The 23,934-nt window shown below is 35.6% G+C and overlaps 1 protein-coding gene across 13 annotated transcripts in view; it reads right to left on the bottom strand.

Annotated features, from left to right (window-relative positions):
- sgip1a (SH3GL interacting endocytic adaptor 1a) overlaps window positions 1-23,934 on the bottom strand; it is a 93,651-nt gene that overhangs the window by 56,542 nt on the left and 13,175 nt on the right. For 4 of the 13 annotated variants that reach the window (XM_059571026.1, XM_059571031.1, XM_059571028.1 and 1 more), the window contains exon 1: window positions 13,913-14,198. In XM_059571026.1, coding sequence (XP_059427009.1) covers window positions 13,913-13,922 — 10 coding nt within the window. In that variant the 5' untranslated portion in view covers window positions 13,923-14,198. Of the gene's footprint in view, window positions 1-13,912; window positions 14,202-14,402; window positions 14,428-23,934 lie in introns of those variants that run through there. The other 9 variants (XM_059571022.1, XM_059571024.1, XM_059571030.1 and 6 more) reach the window with 5 other exon arrangements.

Here is a 23,934-nt window from a genome sequence, read left to right as displayed (position 1 = left end):
TGCAGTTATCTTTTTTTTGCAGTTTGTAGTGTAGATTTTTAGAAATAGTGCCTTTTAAGTGCAAAGCTACTTTTTCTAACATGTAAAAATGTAGCATTAACACTACATTGATATTTTTAGTTTTTTAAAACGCACTCGAGGGTAGTTAGCTTCATTATGTTAGCATTTTTCAGTGTAGCTAACTGTGTAGTTTGACCAGTAATGAAACTACTTCAAATTCTGATTAGCTTATAACTTGATGAGCTACAGATTTAATGTAGCTCCCTTAACGGTTGTCTATCAAAACCACACTTGGATTACTTGATCCTCCAGACCACAGGCTTTGTCTTCAGCCAAACACCATTTAAGATTCACTGCGTCAGCTTTGCTACATGGAAATCCTGTTTATTAAAGACAGTCTTCATATTGAATTAATTCAGTGCTGGCAGTGAATAAAGATTCTTTGTTGAGATGCAGATGGAGTGTCATGAGACAGAGAAGCAGATGGAGAGAGAGTCACAGCACAGGGAAGCTCACACACACACACTGAACATTAAAAGATCAGCTGCTTCGGCCTCAATGCAACACCAAAAAGCTCCAAAAATCCCAGTATCATTTACTAATTTTCGTAGAAAATTTTATTTGCTAATCCAGTTTTGTACTGTATAATCCTATCAAAGGTTGTTGACATGATACAAGAACAAGTGTAACAATTACTTTGGAGAATGGCAATAAAAAAGGCCAATTTTATTCTGAGCAACATTTTATCTCTAAATTAGGAGTTTGAATCTCACAGTTACTTTCTTCTCGCAATTCTATAAACTCAAAATTGTGAGATGTAAATTTAGAAATGTGCTTCCATAATTAAATGCATCTAGAAAATGTGGATTTGAATTGTGAAAGGGTGAATTTCCACTTCATGGAAAACATAAAACATAAAAACTGGTTCTAAACATAAAAAAACTTTCTCCTATATTTTTCTATCTGTAAGCACTGTTCTCTTTTTCCCCTCATGACTTTCTCCATGGAAGTGGCTTTTTAAGGAGTGTCCATGGGTTTCTTACATTAACCTCTATCTTTAATCTTGACTTTGCACATGGGAGTTCCCTTCATCTGGATTTGAATGCGGCAGCGACTATGTTTGTGATGGGTTTGCAGAGAGATTTAGCCAGATTGCTCTTTTCCTCCACCACCCACACAGAGATAGTACAGGCAATTTTTTTAAAATGACAGTTATAATCTCTAAACATCTTTATAACAACAACAACAGCTGCAGAAAATTGAAAATCTACTATTACTATACTGGGTCTTTGTCATTTTGCTTGCAATCAATCAGCAATCAAACTAAGGAGTGTTAAAGGGGCATAAACAAAGGTCTTTCACCTTGACCAGAATAAAGGAGAGGGATCAATAAAAGACAGTATATTTTAAACACATATTAACAGCTTTACAGTTTTACTTTACAGCTCCAATCCTACTCTAAAAAAATACACCCTAAAAAAAACACTGGTTAGACAAATAAAAGTACAAATTAGGGGTGACCCCGAATAGTCGACAAATCAATACTTTGATTCCAGGAGCCTGATTCGACTACCAATCTAACAGTCGAATATTTGCAGGGTGTTATTGATTATGCCATTTCGAGAGCTCAAATGTCTGATTTCACATAGAACTACTGGTTGTATCCCAATAAGTTAATATACAGCCTAATATGATAAAGCTGTAAGAATCTGAAAAGAAAGAAGCTTCAAATTAATATTTCAAAGTGCGTGAATAAATCCAACCACCCCTTTAGATTTATGTTTCACTTTCATAATCCGTGACCAACAGAGAAGCATCTTGGCGGCAAAGATTTAAAACTTTACCAAGACTCAAACTGACAGAGACAGAGACTGGATTTCTTCGATCAGGTAGGGTTAAGGTGATTTCAAAACATTTCAGCCGGTGTATATATATCGTGGATATATTATTTACCTGATATAAGATGCATTTGGTTTTGAGTGAAGCGCTTCATTGTAGTACTACAGTGATATCTCTTCAGCGTAAAGCGCAAGCAGGTCAAACTACAATGCTGAATATTAATAACTATGACTGGGACTGTTATACACATACTATTATAATGCGAAGACCATTATACTAAAATGCTATTAATTTTTAGAGTTTAGCTGCAGTGTTTCTGCACATTGTTTTGTGAAGAACGCATCCACGAAAGGAGTTCGCATTCAGAGCCCCGCAGATATGTTCATGTGGATTCGGGCCCTTTTTGCAAATAGCCTATAAGTCTTAATATTAACGTTATGTTGCATAAATAACGAAGCGTATTCTATATGAAATTATGAGTTGAATCCCACGGATTAAAAACTTTCTTTCTATCAAATGCGTCACTCTACTGGCCATCTTCAGCACGCGCAGCTCAAAACAGAAATGCAGAACATAAACTGCTAATGTTTTAGACTAACGTTATAATGAGAGCACTATTGTAAAAAATAAATAAAATTGTTGGTTTATTTATAAATGGTTTCGCCGACGTTAAGTGTTAGCTATCTGTTAATAAAAACATGAAACATTATTTACCCCATTTATATCGGCAAGGTGTTCATTACACATTTTCCCTGTGTGTTAACATCAGTAATTATGTTAGTCGAATGTCTGACTTCACTCTGGTTAATGTATTTTGCCCCGCCCCCAAACATACGATTCGACTATCAGTCGAATATCGGCAAGATTCAAAAATTCCGATTCAACTATGAAAATCCTTAGTCAGGGACACCCCTAGTACAAATGTAATCCTTCTGCAAGACTTACTGGTGATGAAACATCAGAATACATTTTACATGATGGAGAAAGACAGAAGAGAGCAGCATTGTGGTTTCTCAAAAGGGCTGATTTAGCCTTCAGGCCTCACAAGCTGATGCTCTTCATGTCCTCAGCACAAAAGCAAACTTAGTTTTACAGATTCTTGTCATTAGAATTGTAGAAACACATGTAATATAGACAAACCCTAAGCTTAACAGTAACAAAATCATACATATCTTTCGTAATTATTTTTTTTTTGCATGGTTTGACTTCTAGCCTATGAGTGTTAGCTTTGAGGTTACCTATACTATACACAAATGTACTCCCCGCATTGACAGAAATACTTTTTTAAAGATATACATTACTCTGATTTCTGGTCAATCAAATGCTGTACCACTGGCAACAAACTAGCAGTGACATTACGAAAGCCTATTGTCATATAATGCGGGTTGATCTAAACTGTACCACTAGTTTAACACATCTTTCAATTTGTGAGAGAATAATCCTATGAATTATAGTACATGAACTTAGCAGCTCTCAGTGATTTTAGAACATTCTGCATTGCTTCCCACAGTGTTTGGATGACTTGGGTTTTTCCATCTCTAATACTGTTTTCTCAGAGGGTCACACAAACTCCAGTTTCAACACACATTTCAAGGCAGCTGCACAATGCCTTCTGCTCAGATTCTGCTGATTCGTTCTCCTGCCCCGTTCTCTTTCCTGATCCACTCTGCTGATGATAAAAATCAATGGAGCCTCTATTGTCTAGAGCAGGGAGGTAATGAAACCTAATCAGGATGACTCATCTTTGGGACAGGGACAAAGCAGCATGGGGTCCATAGCTATTGTCAGTATTTAACTCATCTGAAGCATCATCTGAGGCCTCTACATCAAATCAATTGCCAATTTGGTTACTTCTAGATAAAAAATATGTTTATACAATTATTTAACATAAAATTCACCTTTAATGAGAAGGAACTCATTTTAAACATAACTGTATCCATTTTTAATGGTGATCTTTGGCGGTCCATAAAAACAGTGCATAATTTGCAATAATCTGTTGAATTAACATTCAAGTAATGTGTCAAGAACTAATTTTAATTAGCAAAAGTGTAATTTTATGAACAATCCTATATGTGCTTTTAAAGGCCGATGCCAAAACCAATAACTATAGATCGAGGACACAGATAACCGATATTTAGTTGATTTCACTAATTCAATTCAAAAAGTTGTATATTATATTAATCATTACACACAGACTGATATATTTCAAATGAATATATTCAAATTTCTTTTAATTTTGATGATTATAACTGACAAATAAGGAAAATCCCATATTTAGTATCTCAGAAAATTAGAATATTGTGAAAAGGTTCAATATTGAAGACACCTGCAAAGCCCTTTAAATGGTCTCTCAGTCTAGTTCTGTAGGCTACACAATCATGGGGAAGACTACTGACTTGACAGTTGTCCAAAAGACGACCATTGACACCTTGCACAAAGAGGGCAAGACACAAAATGTCATTGCAAAAGGGCTGGCTGTTCACAGAGCTCTGAGTCCAAGCACATTAATAGAGAGGCTAAGGGAAGGAAAAGATCTGGTAGAAAAAAAAGTGTACAAGCAATAGGGATAACTGCACCCTGGAGAGGATTGTGAAACAAAACCCATTCAAAAATGTGGAGGAGATTCACAAAGAGTGGACTGCAGCTGGAGTCAGTGCTTCAAGAACCACTACTCACAGACGTATGTCACATTCCTTGTGTTAAGCCACTCTTGAACAACAGACAGCGTCAGAAGCATCTCACCTGGGCTAAAGACAACTACTGACTTGACAGTTGTCCAAAAGACGACCATTGACACCTTGCACAAGGAGGGCAAGACACAAAAGGTCATTGCAAAAAAGGCTGGCTGTTCACAGAGCTCTGAGTCCAAGAGGATTGTGAGTCCAAGAGGATTATATATATATATATATATATATATATATATATATATATATATATATATATATATATATATATATTAGGGGTGTAAGATACACGTATTCGTATTGAACCGTTCGGTACGAGGCTTTCGGTTCGGTACGCGGTACGCATTATGGACCGAACGGTTCGTTGGACTAATTAATTATATTTGGAAAATAAAAAAACTGGTGAAATATAATGATATGCGTTCAACAAGGTAGCCCAATAACCCAAACGACGTAACAGGCAACGCCCCTGACACCCCCGAAGAAGAAAAAAACACCAACTTATATGTTTATGTTAGGCTACTCAGTCAGGCGCTGGCTCACTCAGTAATACACGCTGAAGGCTCGTTGCAAAATGGCCAATGCGTTTAACAGACCAGAAATAGAAGATCCTCCAATAACCAACAGGTCTGGTGTTTGGGTGCACTTTGGATTCCCTGTAAGCTATAATGGTGATGGCAAGAGAGTGGTGGATAAAAAAACAACGATATGTCGCATCTAGGGTAGCCTACACCAGCGGGAATACAAATAAAAAAAAAAAAAAAAAAAACACCAGCGGGAATACTTGAAACATGTCAACTCATTTACGCCGACATCACCTTAGTGTGTCAGTATCTGGGAAAAGACGGAAAAAAGGAGAAACATACACGCATGAAAACTATCCCCGCAGCATTTAGACAGACATTTCCAACGGATTCAAACAGGGCAAAAGACATCACCACGGAGTTTGGTAGGCTACATTTACATTATAGCCGCGGATATGAGACCTTACTATTTACCATTCATTCTATCATCACCATTATAGCTTACAGGGAATCCAAAGTGCACCCAAACACCAGACCTGTTGGTTATTGGAGGATCTTCTATTTCTGGTCTGTTAAACGCATTAGCCATTTTGCAACGAGCCTTCAGCGCGTACTGAGTGAGCGAGCGCCTTACTCAGTAGTGGAAAACGTAGGTTTTAAGAACATGCTTAATGTAATTGAGCCCCGTTACAATATTCCTTCACGAGCCCATTTCAGACAGACCGTAATTCCTGCTTTGTTCCAAAAAACATAAGCCCTATAGAGAACCAATTGAGTAAAAACACACTCAATATAAAGAGTTATAGAGTTCCATATAAAAAGTTACATCTTTGTATTTGTTCATAACTAATATAACATTTTCATTTTTTTTTATAAGGAGCTGTTTTTGTTTTATACAGTATGCTGCTAAGAAAACACCATAGAAGATGGGTAAAGAATAGCTCCATCATTGTTCAATGTAAAAAAAAAAAAAAAAACATACTTTGTTAGTTGTAATAAATAAAACATTTTTTTAAAATCAAGGAAATTTATCTGCCAATTTTTTCTTTTTGCTGTATCCGAACCGTACCGAACCGAACCGTGAATTTTGTGAACCGTTACACCCCTAATATATATATATATATATATATATATTTTTTTTTTTTTATTAACAAACTACCATTTAATTTAAATTCTGCAATTTATGGGAAATATGTTTATTAATAACCATTTCTCTTTTAATTAAATGTATTTATTTAGTTTCATAACTCTTGTTCGGTCTGACTTCACGTCACGTTTCTAGGTCAGAAGCCTAAAGCAAACAAAAACGGTGTTAACATACACTCATGGTGCGCTGTAATACTATGATTTATCATGATGATAAAATTTATCTCCATACTGAAACCTCAGACAGTAATTCATCTTTTGAATCATTAAAATGTTGGTGTCTGGGACGCCACGAACCTGAGATTGTATTGTGTAAGGTGATTTTTTAAGAGCTTAAAAATGTCATAATAAAATAATGCTCAAATGGCTGTTGAGATAATGTTGTTGACTGAAAGAGGATTAGACCAGGAAACAGTTGCCTATTTGAGCAAAATGCCAAGTATTATCAAAACCCTTTTAAGTAAAACATACACTAGCATCTATTTTATTGCTATGCCTTGAGAGCAGCTCATACTCATTCTTTAGCTGCTAATGCTAATGCAGCCAGTCAGCTCTGAGCGGATCAGCACTGTATCTGCTATCCATGAGACAGTTCAGCCCACGGTGAGCAGCACAGCTCATTCAGATGAGTCATCTCACATGTAGGCCCTAACACACACGCCTGTACAGCCATGCAGTAAATTCGTATGCGATTCTTTAGTCCTCTGAAACATATATGATTAAATGAAATGGTCAGAAATAAGTTTCCTATCCATATGGAAATAAATACATATTTCACAGAAATTCAGGTTTAATGAACACAAACAGACAAGCATCAAGGGTCCTTTCTCTCTAATGCGTCATACATGTGTCTTGATGACAGATGCTCTTTCCTGTTATATCATAGTCAAGGTCCATCTACAAGGTATTTAATCTGTCCTTCCTGCAATAGAACTAATGCTTTCAATCATCAGCCCACAAAGAGCACAGGACAATAAATTGCTTTTTCACTCTAAGGCAAGACTACTGTTTGCATAACAGGGTATTGTAGGGTCATATACGGAAGTACACACATTCAAGTAACCTTCAGTCAAACCAAGAAACCATTTCACATAATGACAGGATCATAACTAAAGTTCACATTCACATACAGGGACATCATGCACCATTTTTTCCCCAAGGTTACACTGTTGAGATCTGGCTGTTGTGGTGCCCTAGGCAAGATGAAACCAAACCAAATGGAGGAAGTTGTTTGCAGTTTGAATGAACATAACACTTGATTTCACATACTCATTTTGGCTGTTCGGATGGGAAACAGGAAAAGGCCTGCCTAAATAAGCCTCGACAAATAGTTAATTAGTAAGTAAATTAAAAAAAGCGAAAAATCTCAACTCTTTTGAAACCACTTTTTTAGTCCATCTACTAAAATGCATTAGACATAAAGCAATCTTGTATTTTCAGTAGTTTTAAGTATTTCAAGAAGTGGCACAGCCTGTCCACCCAACTCCTATAACAAGGATTTGAAACATCGGCCAACCCACCTAACACAGATGAAAATCCACCTTGGCGGATAACAACTATCAACTAGCCAATCTGACGGTTTATGATTCATAAATGATGTCCTCCAACCAGGAGCTTCCAACAGTAATAAAACACTGACTTTTGTAAGGAAACAATTCACTTTATGAACTGACAGAATGTTCACTGAACTTTAACGTGTTTATCGTTTAACATTCGTTTTGGAGTGCACTATATTTGGAAATTACAATGACATGCTGATTTATAGGAATAGTAAGTGAAAAGTTTTTGTTTCTGTTTCATTTCAATGTAAAAATTTAGTAGCTAAACTGTATGGTGGGTGAAAAAGTTTATTCAAACCCTGCCTGTAACCTTTGCAAAGAGCAAACCAATTAAAAAGAAAGGAAGGAAACAGAGATAATTTACTCTAATACTGTAAACAGGAAATGATTTGTGAAGTACTCTGTACTGAGTGTCTCCCCATCAATTCCCACATTTATCACAGTACTTTGATGAATGAAACTGATCTCAAATGAGTAAATAATTATGAAAATGTTTGTATGGAACTGAGTAAATTAATACTGAAAATATTTTGTTTATAAGAAGGCTGCATTAATTTGATAAAAAACAAAAGCAAGACTTTATATATTGTTACAAATTCTAACCTATTTGATCTATTTTACAAATTCTATTCTATTTTATCTAATTATTATTATTATTCTTATTTTGTCAAATAAAAACTGTCTATTCATAAAGACACCTGAAAAAAAATCATGCTTTCCACAAAAATATTAAGCAGCACAACTATTCTAAGCATTATTAAAAATAATAAATGCTGAGCACCAAATCAGCACATTAGAATAATTTCTGAAGGATCATGTGACACTGGAATATACGTTGCTGGAAGTTCAGCATTACCATTACAGGAATAAATTACATTTTAAAATATAATAAAAAATATATTTAATTACAAAACAGTTATTCAAAATTGTAATAACATTTCACAATATTACAAAATTATTTTATTAAATAAATGCAACCTTGGCTAGCGTAAGAGTCTTCTTTGAAGATTACATTAAAGAAATCTTACCGACCCACAAACCCCGTTTGGTGTTGTTCTCCTAAACAAAAATGTCACTTCCTGAAGAATAATGTCACCTGGGCCAGGTTGCTGATAATAATCTGGCTTTCACCAATTTTACCTAATACAGAAATACATTAAACTGTATATGCTCATACTATTTAAGCTATATGCATTTAGTTCACATTCAGTTCAACAACACATCAAAATTCTATCCACACTACAAAATCTATACTCCAGGGCTGAAACCATTAAATTAACTGTATTATTTATGATGTTTTGTCTGGCTAATCAAAACAATACACCTCTGCTAGCTTTATGTACAATATCAAACCACTATCCAAATATCAGAATCTGATAGTAACTGTATTACTACTGCATGCTCATAGTGTCAATCAAATCTGTATTCCAACCACATGAACATGCATAGTTTAGAAACTCGTATACTTAATCATGCTTATTCAGCTTCTTTACTCGTTTTGCAAAGTTCATCTTAGTTCTTTGGCCAATCTATTGTTGCCATTGAACAAAGGCCCTCATTCTTCAAAGCATGGAGTGTTTCTGTAGTAGGGGGCGGGGAGAGTGTTATCACAGTGTACTGAAAGCCCAGTGGCTCTTTTGATGTGCAAACAGGCACAGTCACTGGGTTCAAAAATAAAAATCATACTAACTGCCCATGTCTAATGATATCAAAGTTATTTTCAGTTTTGATTGTCTGTTTTAATAATTCTGCTTATTGTTGGGCAATTTCAGAACAAGGCAACAATTATACATTTTAATGTTTGATATTTATGATAAATCCTGAAGCAACACCATTTAAGAACTACATTTTCATTGAATCCAAACTTCTTTTATGACAACTTTTCCATGTGTGGAGCCCTGTCAATGCTTCATGTGTATTATTACTGTCCGATAACTTTGGGATGCTCCTGACATCATGAGACAGTGAAAAAAAATCTTCTTCCTCTTCAGGCAGATGCCAAGCCACTGTTTGCTTTAGCCTGCTGGAAAATACTGCTCCAGCTCAACTCCAGTTACTGCCAAAACAACCAGAGCTGGCCTCTGTCTCGCCACAGTACAGTAAGAGCCCTTTCACGTGCTGTCTGTGTTCACTTCCTCTTCTGCTATCATCTGTAGGAATTCATTCTTTGTCACTAGTGCTCTCTCTCAGAGCCTCAGAGTGGATTACATTATATTATATTATATTATATTACATATGTAGAATTTGCAAACCTTATTCAATTTGTTTTAAAGTTTTTCAAACCAAAAAATGAGTTACAGTATTTGTAAGTGGCCTCAGATTTTCTGGAATTTCCCACTGAATTAGACACACCCACTATTTACAAACTCCGCCCACATAAAGATTAACAGGCAGAAAGCAGCTCAAAGTCTTCTGATTTAACAGACACATCACAGTCCTCTTTTATTCTGTACTTTTTAAAATTGGCCAAGCTTCATATTCACTCGTCAGAGTTGTAAATCAAAACTTTATATAACATATTTTAGATTTGTTAGCTGACGAGTTTGCTTTATATTACAGAAACAAAATGAGTAGTTACTTTAAGAAAGACTGTGTGTACATTTATGTTATTACTCACACAATTTCCTAAGCCTCCTACACAAAGTAACAAATACGCACTCAAGCTAGTCTTTACTCAATTTAATATATTCATTAAAAGTAGAGCAAGAGGACATAATGGAATTAATCTTTTACGACTCCCACATGGCACACAGACAAAACGCCCCAGTTAATACTTTAACAGACTACAGGAAGCTACTTCACCATTTCACTTCTGCATTGTCTGACTTTCCTACCAACTGGAATATCTACAATTCTGCAACCTTTTAAACCAATATATGTTGGTGTTATAACTTAAAAAATTAAAATAGCATTATGATAAATTATCTTATATAGACTACAAATAACAACAATCATACTGCTTTAGAAGTAGCAAGTAGTGGCTTTTTTTAAGTAGTATGATATTTTACTCTTAACAACCTATTTATTTACCATTCTACATGGCTAATTTTATAATCAAAATTCTGTGAAAATCCCTGCATGCTGTTGGGTGGAGCCAAACCTCTGCTGTACAGGAAATACTATCAATACCACTAACACTATTTAAAGCAGTCTATATGGCCACCCTTCTATTTAAAAGCTCAGTCTAACCCCACCCATACATTTGCCAGGGTCACTAATGTCACAATGACACAGACTAATTGTTTTGTTCCCTTCAATAAATAGATGGTGATTATTAAGTAACATTGCAAATAATGGACAAAAGCATTTAATGGTCAAAAATGTGTTGTGCTTATTGTGCACGGGGGCATTTAAAGTGCACCAGATGCCACTGATCTAGTTTAAAAACAACACCAGCATCTTGAAGATATGATAAAACAAAAGTAATAATTATGTTAACTTAAACGTCTTACAATATTTTTCACGTCATGTCAAGTCATGACATAAGAAACAGCGATATTATATTGTCAGATTGCTTTTGTTATATACTCTAGTATCTAAAATGATCTGTTTTATGAGTTCCATATATCTGACATTTATGTTTTATGATCCTTGAGAAGGTTTGGGATGTCTAGGGCAGAGATGAGAGGATGGGAACAGTATGAGAGGAAAAACGTAGACTCTACATGAGGATCCAAAAAAAGGGGGTCAATAATTCCCTGTAATGTAACAAGTCACAAAATTAATGAACTAAATGAAAGAAAGAGAAACAACCAATTTTAAGTGCACCATAAACAAATGGCTGATAAATACCTGACCTCTGACTCAAAATGAGTCTGGGAAGGCCTTTTTACTCTTCTTCTTCTACACACACACACACACACAAAAAGGTATCTTAGCAGCCCTACATGCATATTATCCCACTTCAACCTATCATTTTTTTCACAATTCAACAAGGTGGACATTCGACATTCAAGTTTGACCAGACAATATTAGAGGCAAAAATAGCTTGGGAGTTAAAGCAGTCTGAAAGCATGATTTTGAAAACACCAGGTGGATTACCTTCCTATTTTACACCTTCAGGTAATCCACGCCCTGCTAAGCCTGTACTATCCACACTAAGAGTTTCACCTCTGTGTCACATCTATTTGAGGCTACAGTGACAGTCACTATCACTTTTGCTACTGCGTTACCTAACACCTAAAGCCTGAGACCTTGATTGACTCGAGTTTTTATACTGATCAGATGATAACTTTCATCTCCTAACCCTAAATCCATTTCTCACAGGAACCATTCTGCAGTTTTATAGTTTCATTAAGACATAATATATTAAAGTCCAGCCCGGGCCTCCTTCATCGAATCCGCCGGCCACAACGTTCTCAAGCCTGCTATGTGTGATGCTGTGACACATTTCATGCAGGACTGTTTCCTGAGCCTGCAGACTAGCCTACGGGTCTGTGATCAAAGGCTGTTTTATAAAGTGGGGCAGTTATAACTTTGCAAGGACAGTCTGGCGCTTCTGACTCATAGCCTGTAAGTACATTTTTATATTACATTTGCCATTGATGATTCAAACTCGAATTTTAGCAGTGTAGAGTAGCGTTTGTTGTTTGCCGTTTCTCTGATAACAAATGCACACATGGTTTTGTGTTTTGAGGCACGATATGCGACGCAACACAATGCATAAAAACATAGTATAAGTCATTATAATCAATAATTATGTGCCCACTGGATGCAACAAATGACTCGTTTGTAATGGGTTTTATTGTTTTTTTCTGGTCATGCCAGGTGATGACATCACATTATGGTAATGGGTGTAACATTTCAGTCACACACTTGAGGAATTCAGCCAATCACAATGCACTGGATAGCTGGCACCTCGCTCGCAGAATGATGAGCTTTGAAAAAATCTACGCATTTCAGAAAGACGGGGCATAGAGGAGCAACAATAATATACATTATGTGGAAAAAAATTGTTTTTTGAATCTTAAACCGCAAAAACACATTGCATTACACCAAATACAAAACATAACGTTTTTTTTTTAGTAACGTCATATGACCCCTTTAAGTGATTTCTCAATATTAGTGTTTTTACTATCCTTATAGGAACATTTGGTTACAAAAAGCAGGTAAAATCTGCATAATACATTTTACCATAATAAATTGTGCATTAAAAAGATTATATATATACAAATATATATGACACATACACAACCTACACTCAATGTTGTGTAGAATGAGTGAATGAGGAAGTAGCAAATGGTTTGTTCTGACGTTTCTCCACATGCCTCAATAAATTGCATAACACATGTTGTAATCCAAATAAAAGGGGTGGATGACACACAAAATCTGATGTCACAAAGAATATGTGCCATTTTACTCTAATTAGGGTAAACTGTACAAACTATTCATTCTTAGATACACTTAATGATCACTACTCTTCTGATTTCAACCATTAGATTTGATCCAGCATTAACATCAGAAACAACACGATCCAGTCATACAAAAGTGCAGACAACAGTGTTTGGGAACAGGTGACATGATACTGGGTTTATCTGACTCTAATGTTATAAATAAATGATATGTTCTCGTCAGGCCGACGCTTACATAAAAATTTCTGTCACATATGCGAATAAAACCATTTCGGTTTCTCCCTCCAAAACACAGCTGACAGTGGTGTTCACATGCACACACTGAATTACACACATGAACACATCCCTTTAAAGAAATGGCCTTGACCAGACACGTTTAGAAACAAGTGCCGCGTTACAGTATGATGTATACGTGAGTATGTGTGTGAACTCTACATACAAAGAGAATTCAGAGGCGGCCAGCTGGGCACATAAGCCGTAACTGCAAAATCCAAATAATCCTTTACAAAGACAAGCCATCTAAAGGGGGGTGAGGTGAAAGCACAAAGAAAAAAAAAAAACAGGATATATGCCTGTACAATAGAGTACAAATACATATATGTTAGTGTGTTTACAATACATATGAGATGTGTGTGCATGTGATTATGTGTGTCTATATTTGAGATATCCAGCACCTTCAGTTCTATACTGAGTTACCAGAATGTCAAGCCACTCAAAATAGGCGGACAGCTTATGGCATTTAAAGCCAGTGCACACCGGGCCGTACACGCAACAAGAGGCAATAAGATAAAAATAGACCAAGCTCTCACCTTCCATCATGATTGCAGATTTGCATTCCTCTATCTCCAAGAAGCCTGAAACGGGAGGAGGGCAGAAGATAAGCCCCTGGTTACCAGATGGAGAGATGTAAAAAAAAAAAACAGAGCACGCTTCAAGCCGTGGCTTTAAAGTCCCCGTGTCCTTGGTACGACGGGCCGGTGGATGTTTAAGGTCTCCGTGTTTAGGCCATGGATGCTATCCACTGCGGCTGTGGTCTACACGATCACCAAAGGATGCTCAAAAGAGGGCAGGAAAAAAAGCAGAGTGGATAGAGACAGAGAGAGAAGAAGGGAGGGAGAGAGAGGGAGAGAGAAAGGGAGGGAGGAAAGCTTGCTGATGTCATCGTTCAGCTCAGCCAATCCCGTGGGCACTGCTGCATGTCACATGGCGAGCATTTCATCGCTTCTGTCAGCGTCCTCACTGGGAATTCAGATACATGAACCCCCCCCACACACACACACACACAAGCACAGAACTTACCTTGTTATAGTGCAGCGTGCCGCTCCTGCCAGAACAGAAAGGAACTGTATTAATGGGGCATTGGGTGCTTAATACAGGAAACTGTCCATAAGAACATGACCGAGATAGAGCTTCTTCATGGTTACATTTGTTGATGTGACGTTGAGGCTCAGCTGGCAGCCAGTGCCTGCCTATTTGCCTGTTCCTCTCTGTGGCAAATCAATCAATGTGACATTACATCTGACAGAAACAGTAGCTGCCCCGTGAAGGGAGGAGCCAGCACTCAATACACTGACTTGTGACAGAGGAGGAGGGGAGGAGAGAAAGGCTCCTTGTTTGTGTGAGGGTTGGTGATTCATTTAATATGAGGAGGTGGGTCTCTCTCTTTAGATTAACGTAATAATGAAAAGACAAAAGAAAAAAAAAAGGTTGGGTGGAATGAAAAAATTCATTTTCTTTCACAAAAGCACAAGCTGGAGTTTTGATTACATATAATAAAGGGGTTGATGATAATTTTGTGAGGAAGATGTGCTTAATACTTAATATATATTTAAAGTCCCCGAATGCAAATGCATTTAGTATACTATATATAAATATAATAGTAGTAGTAGTATTCAAATGTAAAATATAAATATTTTTTAAATGTAATTTATTCTTGTGCTGGCAAAGCTTCAGCTTTAGAAATCATTGTTATATGCTGACTTGGTGCATAACATTTCACAACATTATAATCAGTTTCAAAATAGACAGACACTGTGTGAAGAACTGAAAATGCAAACCAGATTATAAAATGTATTTATATGAGCATATGGATGTTTAAACTGAGTGTGTGTAAGGACTAAATAACACAAAAATGTGTGTATTCTGTGTGGCTGTTCTCCAACATGACACACTCTTTTTCTTCTCACAGTTAAGAGATGCTGTTTCATTCTCAAGCCTCTGTTCACCTAAGTCATGCTCTGGTCCATGTGAGCATCTCTTTCTCTTATCACTGTCTGTCTCTAGCGCCCTCTGTCTGTAGTCTTCTTCTGTAGTTTATATTTTGCTATGCGTACAGCATATTACATTTTTTACATTACCGTTCAAAATCTGTGGTCAGTAGACTCTTTTGAAAGAAGTCTCTTATGCTCACCAAGGCTGCATTTAGTAGATCAAAAATTTAGTAAAGTAGTAATCTTGTTAAATATTTTACAAGAACTGTTTTCAATTTGAAAACATTTTACCAAAATGTATTCATGCAATGGTAAAGCTGAATTTTTATTCTGTATAAATATGCTGATTTGCTGCTAAATGAACATTTCTTATTATCATCACTGCTGAAAACAGTTTGATATTGTTTAATAATGTAATTTTTTTTGAATATTATTTAATATAAAGCTTAACATTTTTGTGGACACTGTTTTTTCAGGATCCTTTAATGAAATTTAAACATTTTTTTTTTATTATTGAACAATGTAAACATAATTTTTTAGCAATTTAATGCATCCTTGCTGGATGAAAGTGAAAAAGAAAAAAAGAAAAATACTGAAACCAAACTTTTAAACAGCAGTGTAGCCAAAATAGATATACAGTGGACAAGGTTACAATTTAACATGATTTAAAATGCTACAAATCATGAACCATCTACCACCAACCAGCAGCTTCTGTCAACATCCTCCCAAACCCAGCTGGAGTACAAAATATTTGTCAAAGGATATTTGTGGGAAAGAGTAAAAGGGTGCGGGTAAACACACACCTACTGCCACACACATAAATAACTCATGTTAGAAAAAGAGAGAAAAGGGAGGAAAGCCAAATGAAGCAAACAAAAAACAATAAACATGCTATAGCTGTATCCGAAATCACCACCTACAGTATGACCTCATTCACTAATGTCTATATAGTGTGAATTCATACATTGATAACAGAGAAGCTGTGGAACTGTCACAAAAACTATTTTATGACAGAAGAATTCACTTACATGTGAATGTCAGACTAAATATATAAATAGTTTCTGGCAATTAAAATAAGTTCAAAATTTGAAATACAACCAAGTTTATTTTCAGACAATATAGAATGATTTGAATTGTCAATATTAGGAAGGTCAGGACCTCTGGGGTATAACATTTGATTTACTGCCTACTTATTTCATGCTACAGCAATTTACTTTTTATGTTGAATTTATACCTCCAGCGTTTCCAAAAAAGTCAAGGGATACCAATGTCTACCATATTTGTGGACTAAGAAAAATTGGCACCAAAAATAATAATAATTTTACATACTGTATATGCAATACAAAAATAGCACTACAGAGACATCATTATGAGAGGGAACGCAGTGACACTGAGACACATCTGTGCAGACACACAAAATGATGATACCTCACCAATGTAATTTCAATAACTTTCCAGTAAGAGGCTCTTTAGTCATTTTTATCAATCTCTTTGAGACACAAGCAGAAATGTCTTTAGGTGCTAAATGAAGAGGTGAAAGGGACTGAGATGGAGAGTGTCAAAGAAACTTTAAGCAGATAGACAGCCATCTGAAACATAAAAGACCAGGCAGGACAGAAGTGCACTTATTTTTCTAAAGAGAACAAACACTAGCACACAATATCAAGAACCCAATAGAACACACACATACACTATAAAACTAGGTATAGGAAACACAACACAGAGATGGTATCATGTGAATCTTCATGAATAAATCTTATATATAAAAAAAGAAAAAAGAAAACACTCAAAAACATCTGCTACAAATTTAAATTAGTTCCTGTAGTTCAACTAGTAAAGCATGACAGTAACAACACCGATATCATGGATTTCATCCTCAAAAAATTAATGTTGAATGCACTGTAATTTGTTTTGGATAAAAAAAATACTGTAAATGAATCTGCCCCCTGCTGTTGACTACTTTTCACTGCATCCGATGTAAATAAAACGACAGAAGCTGTCTATGATGATAGGTTTTCTCCTGGGGCTGTTTTGGCAGATTCATGATGTGTCTATTAAAGATCAGGGTTATGTAATACAGTTCTGTCGACATGCCAGGGTCAGTGACACTGTGTGGGGGGCATATTTATATCACTCTCCAATGACGTGAAAGGGGCAATAATCCTCAGTCAACAGTTAAGAAACTAGACAGAAACTTGAAAGGTAATGTTTCTTTTTACACATTTGTTAGAAGCGATACTTCAACAAGTTAAAATTCATTCATGATTAAAAAATATATTTATATTTATTTTAAACCTAGAGAACATAAACCACTCAAATTAATTGTTAATAAAGTGTCAGTCACTATTTCAATGGATAAATAGATAATAACTGAATACATACATAATCTGCTAAATTTAGTGAGTAACCTGTAAACATTTTGAATTATATCCCATAATGCACTGCACTCTACTAGACCTAACATTTCAGTCAGGCAAATATATCAACTAAAATAATAAACTGAAAATACCAAAAACATCATCAACTGTCTTCCTTTTATATGATCCGAGTCATAAATTAGACAAACATACTTATATTTCTAAGATAATAAATGGACAGCACTCAAGTTGCATGAATTTAATGGTCTGACAACAATTTAGCACCCCACCATTCAAAAATACTAATAATTCTGTATTCAATACTGCTTCAAATTCTTAAAAAAAAAAAAATAGAAGTATACATTATTTAGTATACGCAGGATGCAATTCTGCACTGCAAAAGTTCAGTACAACACTGCCACCCTGTGCTATTCAATGTAATTTATAGTTGTCGTCCTGTCAACTCAAGAAATTCATGTATTTTAGACCAAAAATAAATAAATAAATACATTATATAGATATCCTTTTTATATAACAGATACCCCTTCTCTTGACTGAATTAACCAGAAAAACAAATGCATTTAGTATATGGGATGATGAATCTGCAATTTAATGGAACAGAAACTGTCCTGATTTCAGTAAAATAGCTGTAGTTTTGAAATTTAAAGTTTAATTCAAACAGTGCTAAGGATACAAGTTAGGTTGCATGTCCATACCTGTTCACTGGAAACTAAAGGAAATAATTGTTTTTGTTGTTGTTGCTGTTATTACTTCAACTAAAAAATTCTGTTTTTTTGTTATGTACGAATAAAATAACCTTTTTGCTGTCAGAAAAGGCCTAGGTTTGATCAAAAGCCACAAACTTTGTAAAACAAATTCAAGCTATGCTAACACTATTCTGTCATAAGGTTTGGGCAAATATCTGGGATGGGAGACAATTTAACAGACAGATACAGCAAAAGACAAACGTGTCACAGTTTAAAAAAAGAAAGAGACATGTAAAATGTAGCCAGCTGTGATATTCTCAAGTCCCTCTTCTTTCTCCTTCATTCCACTCTCTCTTTCTCTCACACATCTTGGGTTTTCTCCTGTAATTCTCTCCTCCTCCACATTTGCTGACCTACTTTCCCCCTCAAGTGATATTTTAGTCCAATAGATGGCAGGCAGGCTCTGGGCATTTGGATCATTAGTCTTCACGTACATCGACACACACTGGCAGCTATCAACTGATTTAGAATCGGATGAGTGTGTATGTTGGGTGTGCACCTTTTTGGCTTTAATTGTGCAGTAAATGGCTGCTTATCTGCCTGGGGATCTTCAGAGGGTGTGCTCGACATGTAAACATGTAATTCTGCCACAGTGCTACAGGAGTCAAAAAAGGGCCCCAAAGTGCGTCCGAGTTCAAAACCGCCCACAACTGCCCATCTCACTGAGTTTGATTGTCCCTCAAGGCAAAGTCCACCTATAGGCATTCAGAGATCCCTATTTAGGGGGCCTACTCTAGTCAGTGGGTCTTACAGGAGACATGGGGGGAAAAGTCTTTACACGTGCATTGAATTTCTTATCTGAATGCTCTTGGTTCAATTGAAAAAAGTAAAAAAAAAAAAAATTATTCACCACTACTGATATTAAAAACAGATTTAAATGTATTATAATAAATGTTAATCTTGATTTATATAAATCATGGTAACATTTCACTCAAAGTCTTTTTTTTATATAATGCATTATAAAAGTAGTTTTAATGCATTAATTATGCCTTGCAGTGCAACTTATAATGAATTGTATAATTTCATGAATAATTGTAACCACAGTTAATACAATATAACACTTTTAAATTTTTTGATACACTATGCATTTTAAATTCGGTTATAATTATTTGTGATAAGACGTTGTATTATAATTATAACCTTTAATGACCCTTTATAATGCATTATAAATAAAGGCTTTAAGTAAAGTGTTAAAAAAATACACATATCATTTTTTTATACTGTACTATAATGCTGTAATGCCTAAATGTACTTGTAGTACTTCAAAACTGATTTCCCAGAGGTTAATATTTTTTTTATATATACTTTGATTTAAAAGTCTTAGGTCATTAAGATTTGCTTATTTATTTATTTATTTATTTATACTGATAATAATGTTGTATAATTTCTGAAGATCATATTACACTGAAGACTGGATTAATTGCTGCTGAAAATGTTTTGCCATCAGAACAAATAAATTACATTTTAAAATATATTAAAAGGGGTCATATGATGCAATTTCAAGTTTTCCTTTCTCTTTGGAGTGTTAGAAGCTGATTGAGGCAACTAGTCATCATATCTCTAGTTCTTTAATGTATTTGCATTGTACTAAAGTGCGTTAATTTTCAATGGGCATATATGCGGCTGAAACAGGTAGCCTAGTGCATCCCAAATTTTTCAACATGAACATTTAATATAACATTATAGTCATTATGGCCGATGGCCTTTAGAATTTTTTTTTTGAGTTTTTGTTTTTGAGGAGGTGGGGTAGTGCACAATAGGCCCCTGTGGCGTGGCATAAGCTTTTGTTCTTAATGCCATTTTTTTCCCTTACATTACTTTTACTTTTATACTTTAAGTAGTTTTTTAAACCAGTACTTTTACACTTTTACTTGAGTAAAAAGCTTGAGTTGATACTTCAACTTCTACAAAAGTCTTTTTAAACCCTAGTATCTATACTTCTACTTGAGTAATGAATGCCAATACTTTTGACACCACTGCTGCAAACACATGCGAGCTTCATCACGGTGTCTGTTACACGACTCTTTGCCACTTTCAGGCTTGAACTGATGGTAAAACTAAGGACATTATTAACTGTCTTTACAATTATTTTGAAAGATGAAGCTCGCGATTATGGAATGGGGTGTTAATTTCCGACAAGTGCTTGTGGTGTTCAGCCAATCACAATGCACTAGGTCCGTTGACCAATCAAAGCAGACAGCGCTTGTCAGAAGGAGGGACTTTGTACAATGCACTTGAGAGAGGCAGGGCATAAAGAACCTACAATAATTTACAGTATTTTAAAAATAATGTTTTTTGAACATTAAAGTATCTCAACATATTCTGTTACACCAAATACACAAAACAATGATCTTCAAAAAAGCATCATATAAAACATAGAAAACAGTTGTTTTAAATTGTTATAATGTATATTACAATATAACTTTTTTCTATATTTTTGCAACTCTCTTACTATAAATCCTCAGTGAGCTTAAGAGACAAACAAAAATGACTGTTTAAAAAATATTTAAAATCGAACTGTCATAACAAAAATGTATAGAAATTTGCATCGGTCATAACATAATAATCTGTCTCAATTAAAAAAGAATGGCCTTTTAATAAGGTGATTACAACAAAATTATATATTCAACAACTCACTGGCATAAATAACCGAAGGCTGAATTCCTGTTAAAGATATAAAAAAATAGTTTATAATAACTATATATCTTTTTATCTCAGTCAGAACTATCAGAGCTAATGAACAAAGTTGGCGCTAAAAAGGAAAGGTGATGTTTGCTGGTCACTCGCTTAAATGAAACATACTCTGACAAACAAATTTTAAAACCACCTAGTTACAGTTTAAGTAGCTTAAGTCTCATTAGAACCTTTTTTCTGTTTTAGTTTGATTATTCAGAATTTGTTGCTGATATGAGATGCTGCAATATGCTCTAAGAACTCGTCTAGCTCAACTCCTTTTGGCCAGCAAGTAGTCAGGAAGTCAGCTAATGAGGGTGTGAAAGTGTGAGACGACCCTCGTCCGTCTTCTAGAGGGCATTGCTTGGCAAACCGCACGTAGGCAAAGGAGAGGAGCAAACGTGCACGTCGCTAATCTGTGCCATCGCTCTGCACCAGGAATGTTGTTTTGGTTTGGTCACTCCCGTAATCATCGTCGCTCATCGGCAACGGAACGAGAGACAGTTACACAAAGCTTATGAAGACGTGGGGACTTTCCACACGTGCAGACGTGTTTATAAAAGTTACCCTTCGGTAGTCTTGGGTTCAAGAGAGGTTATGACTTCATACATTGGCGCTGATCTCAGGGCAAGCCAGTCTGAATCAGTATCGCTGTAAATGTAGTGAAGAGATAAGGAACCCATCACGTTCTAGAATTGTAGATGATGATTTTCTTTGTATGCCTGTCTGAAGAGTACAGACATCAAACGTCATGCCCATTCAGACTGACTAACGTGCCATCTCAGATTGTTGAGCCCAATGTATTTTTAATGTTACTCCCTTGTGTCTTCGATAATTAAGTTGCATGATTACTGTAGCTTAAAAAATGTGTCTGTCTAGATTCCTCTGGCAGAAGTTTCGTCACTGACTGCCAAGTTGCAAGTATGCGTGGTGAAAGAAGAATTCAAATGTGCATGACAAACTTATCAGCAACCAGCAAGACAGACCTGTCAAGATATGTTTGCCATGACACTGCTATTAAATGTAAATAACCAAAAAAAGTGGCACCATCATTAAGTCTAAGAAGACACTAAGCTATAAGTTTGCATAAGTATTCTATAACTGATGTATACAGTGTACTTAATAACTGCATGTTTAAGAAACTATTTTATTTTTCCAGTCCTATCCTTGACGTTTCTCACTTCCTATCAATTAAAGGCATCTTTTATAGCTCTTTATATAATCACAGTAATAGCACCTTTAAATTTGAATACATTTTACTCCAATTTCTATTAGTACCAATAACTCTCTTCCCTCGGTCTCAAAATGTCTCCCCATACAATATAAAAAAATAAAAATAGCATAAGTATGTATAAGAATCTAGCAATGACCTAATATAAACCACACACTATAAAGCAATATACTGTTTTCTTCACCTTATTAAAGAATCATTTAAAACTAGTTCAATGACTGCAATAAATGATTTCTCTACTTATCCTAACCAACTGATGGTATTAGCGATATATTCACAGGGAAAAGACATAATCAAAAGAATAATGTACATTGAGCCAGTCGTTATCACAAAATAAACCCAGACAGGGTGAACAGGACCCCAACGGAAGCAGAGGAGTATTGCATCATCCTGAAGGAGTTTATTTTGTGATAATGAACGGCAGACTGAACATTATACTTGAATGACGTCTTGCTGAATAAATAATAAATGGCCATGAAATACTGATATGAGTTGAAATTACTTTATTTAATGAGAAGAAAGTGCCATGAGAGCCATAAGCTTGACTGCCTGCTAGGAACTGCAGTAAAATGTACAGTTTTGAAGTCATTATACCAAAATATTAGACTACATAATGCTGCAATCATCCAATCAATCAGCATCACATACCGATATTCTAAAGATTTTTGTCCTATTCACTCACATGATTTACATTTACATTTATTAATTTAGCTAACGCTTTTATCCAAAGCGACATACAATTGCTATATATGTCAGAGGTCACACGCCTCTGGAGCAACTAGGGGTTAAGTGTCTTGCTCAGGGACACACTGGTGTCTCACAGTGGATTCGAACCCGGGTCTCTCACACCAAAGGCATGAGTCTTATCCACTGCGCCAACACCACCCCACTTAGAGAGAAGATCATGTGTGTTGACTGTCCCCTAGAGCACAGCTGAGAACGAGACAGTGGAAAAGTTTAACACGCCACTCTTATAATTTGAATTCTCTAGAGAGGGTCTCAGTTTAGGGCCTCTAATAGTCTGGTGTCATTATACTCTGTGTCTGTGTGTGTGTTTTTATATATATATTTAGTTTTACACACAGCAGTTAGCGGTTCTAGATGTGACCTTAGGCCTGAATAAACAACGCAGTAAATGTACTTCTGTACCCCTCCCCAATCTCATTTCCCGCATCTCTCTCACTCCACACCTAAAGCAGAGTATACTTCCCTTAAACTGGGCACAGTAACTGCATATACACTAATTTATGGTTAAAGGAATATTTCATACATAAATGCACTGTTGCCTCAGGCCATCCAAGATGTAGATGAGTTTGTTTCTTTATGTGAAAAGATTTGGCAGTACATCATGGATCATCTGCAGTGAATGGGTGACGTCAGAATGAGAGTTTGCACAGCTGATAAAAACATCACAATAATTCACAAGTAATCCACATGTCTCCAAACCATCAATTAACAATTTTTAAGGGAAAAGCTGTGTGCTTGTAATTTACAAATCCATCAAGGCATTTTAACTTAAAACCATCACTTCTGTCCATATAACCATTCTATAATAACCAGTGAAAAAGTCCATCCCCTGTTGTCCTCTCACAT

Source organism: Carassius carassius, chromosome 17, assembly GCF_963082965.1.
Source record: "Carassius carassius chromosome 17, fCarCar2.1, whole genome shotgun sequence".
In the NCBI taxonomy this organism is placed as follows: Eukaryota; Metazoa; Chordata; class Actinopteri; order Cypriniformes; family Cyprinidae; genus Carassius; species Carassius carassius.
Note: the sequence above shows the minus strand (reverse complement) of the source record. Positions and strands in the feature narration are given on the sequence as shown.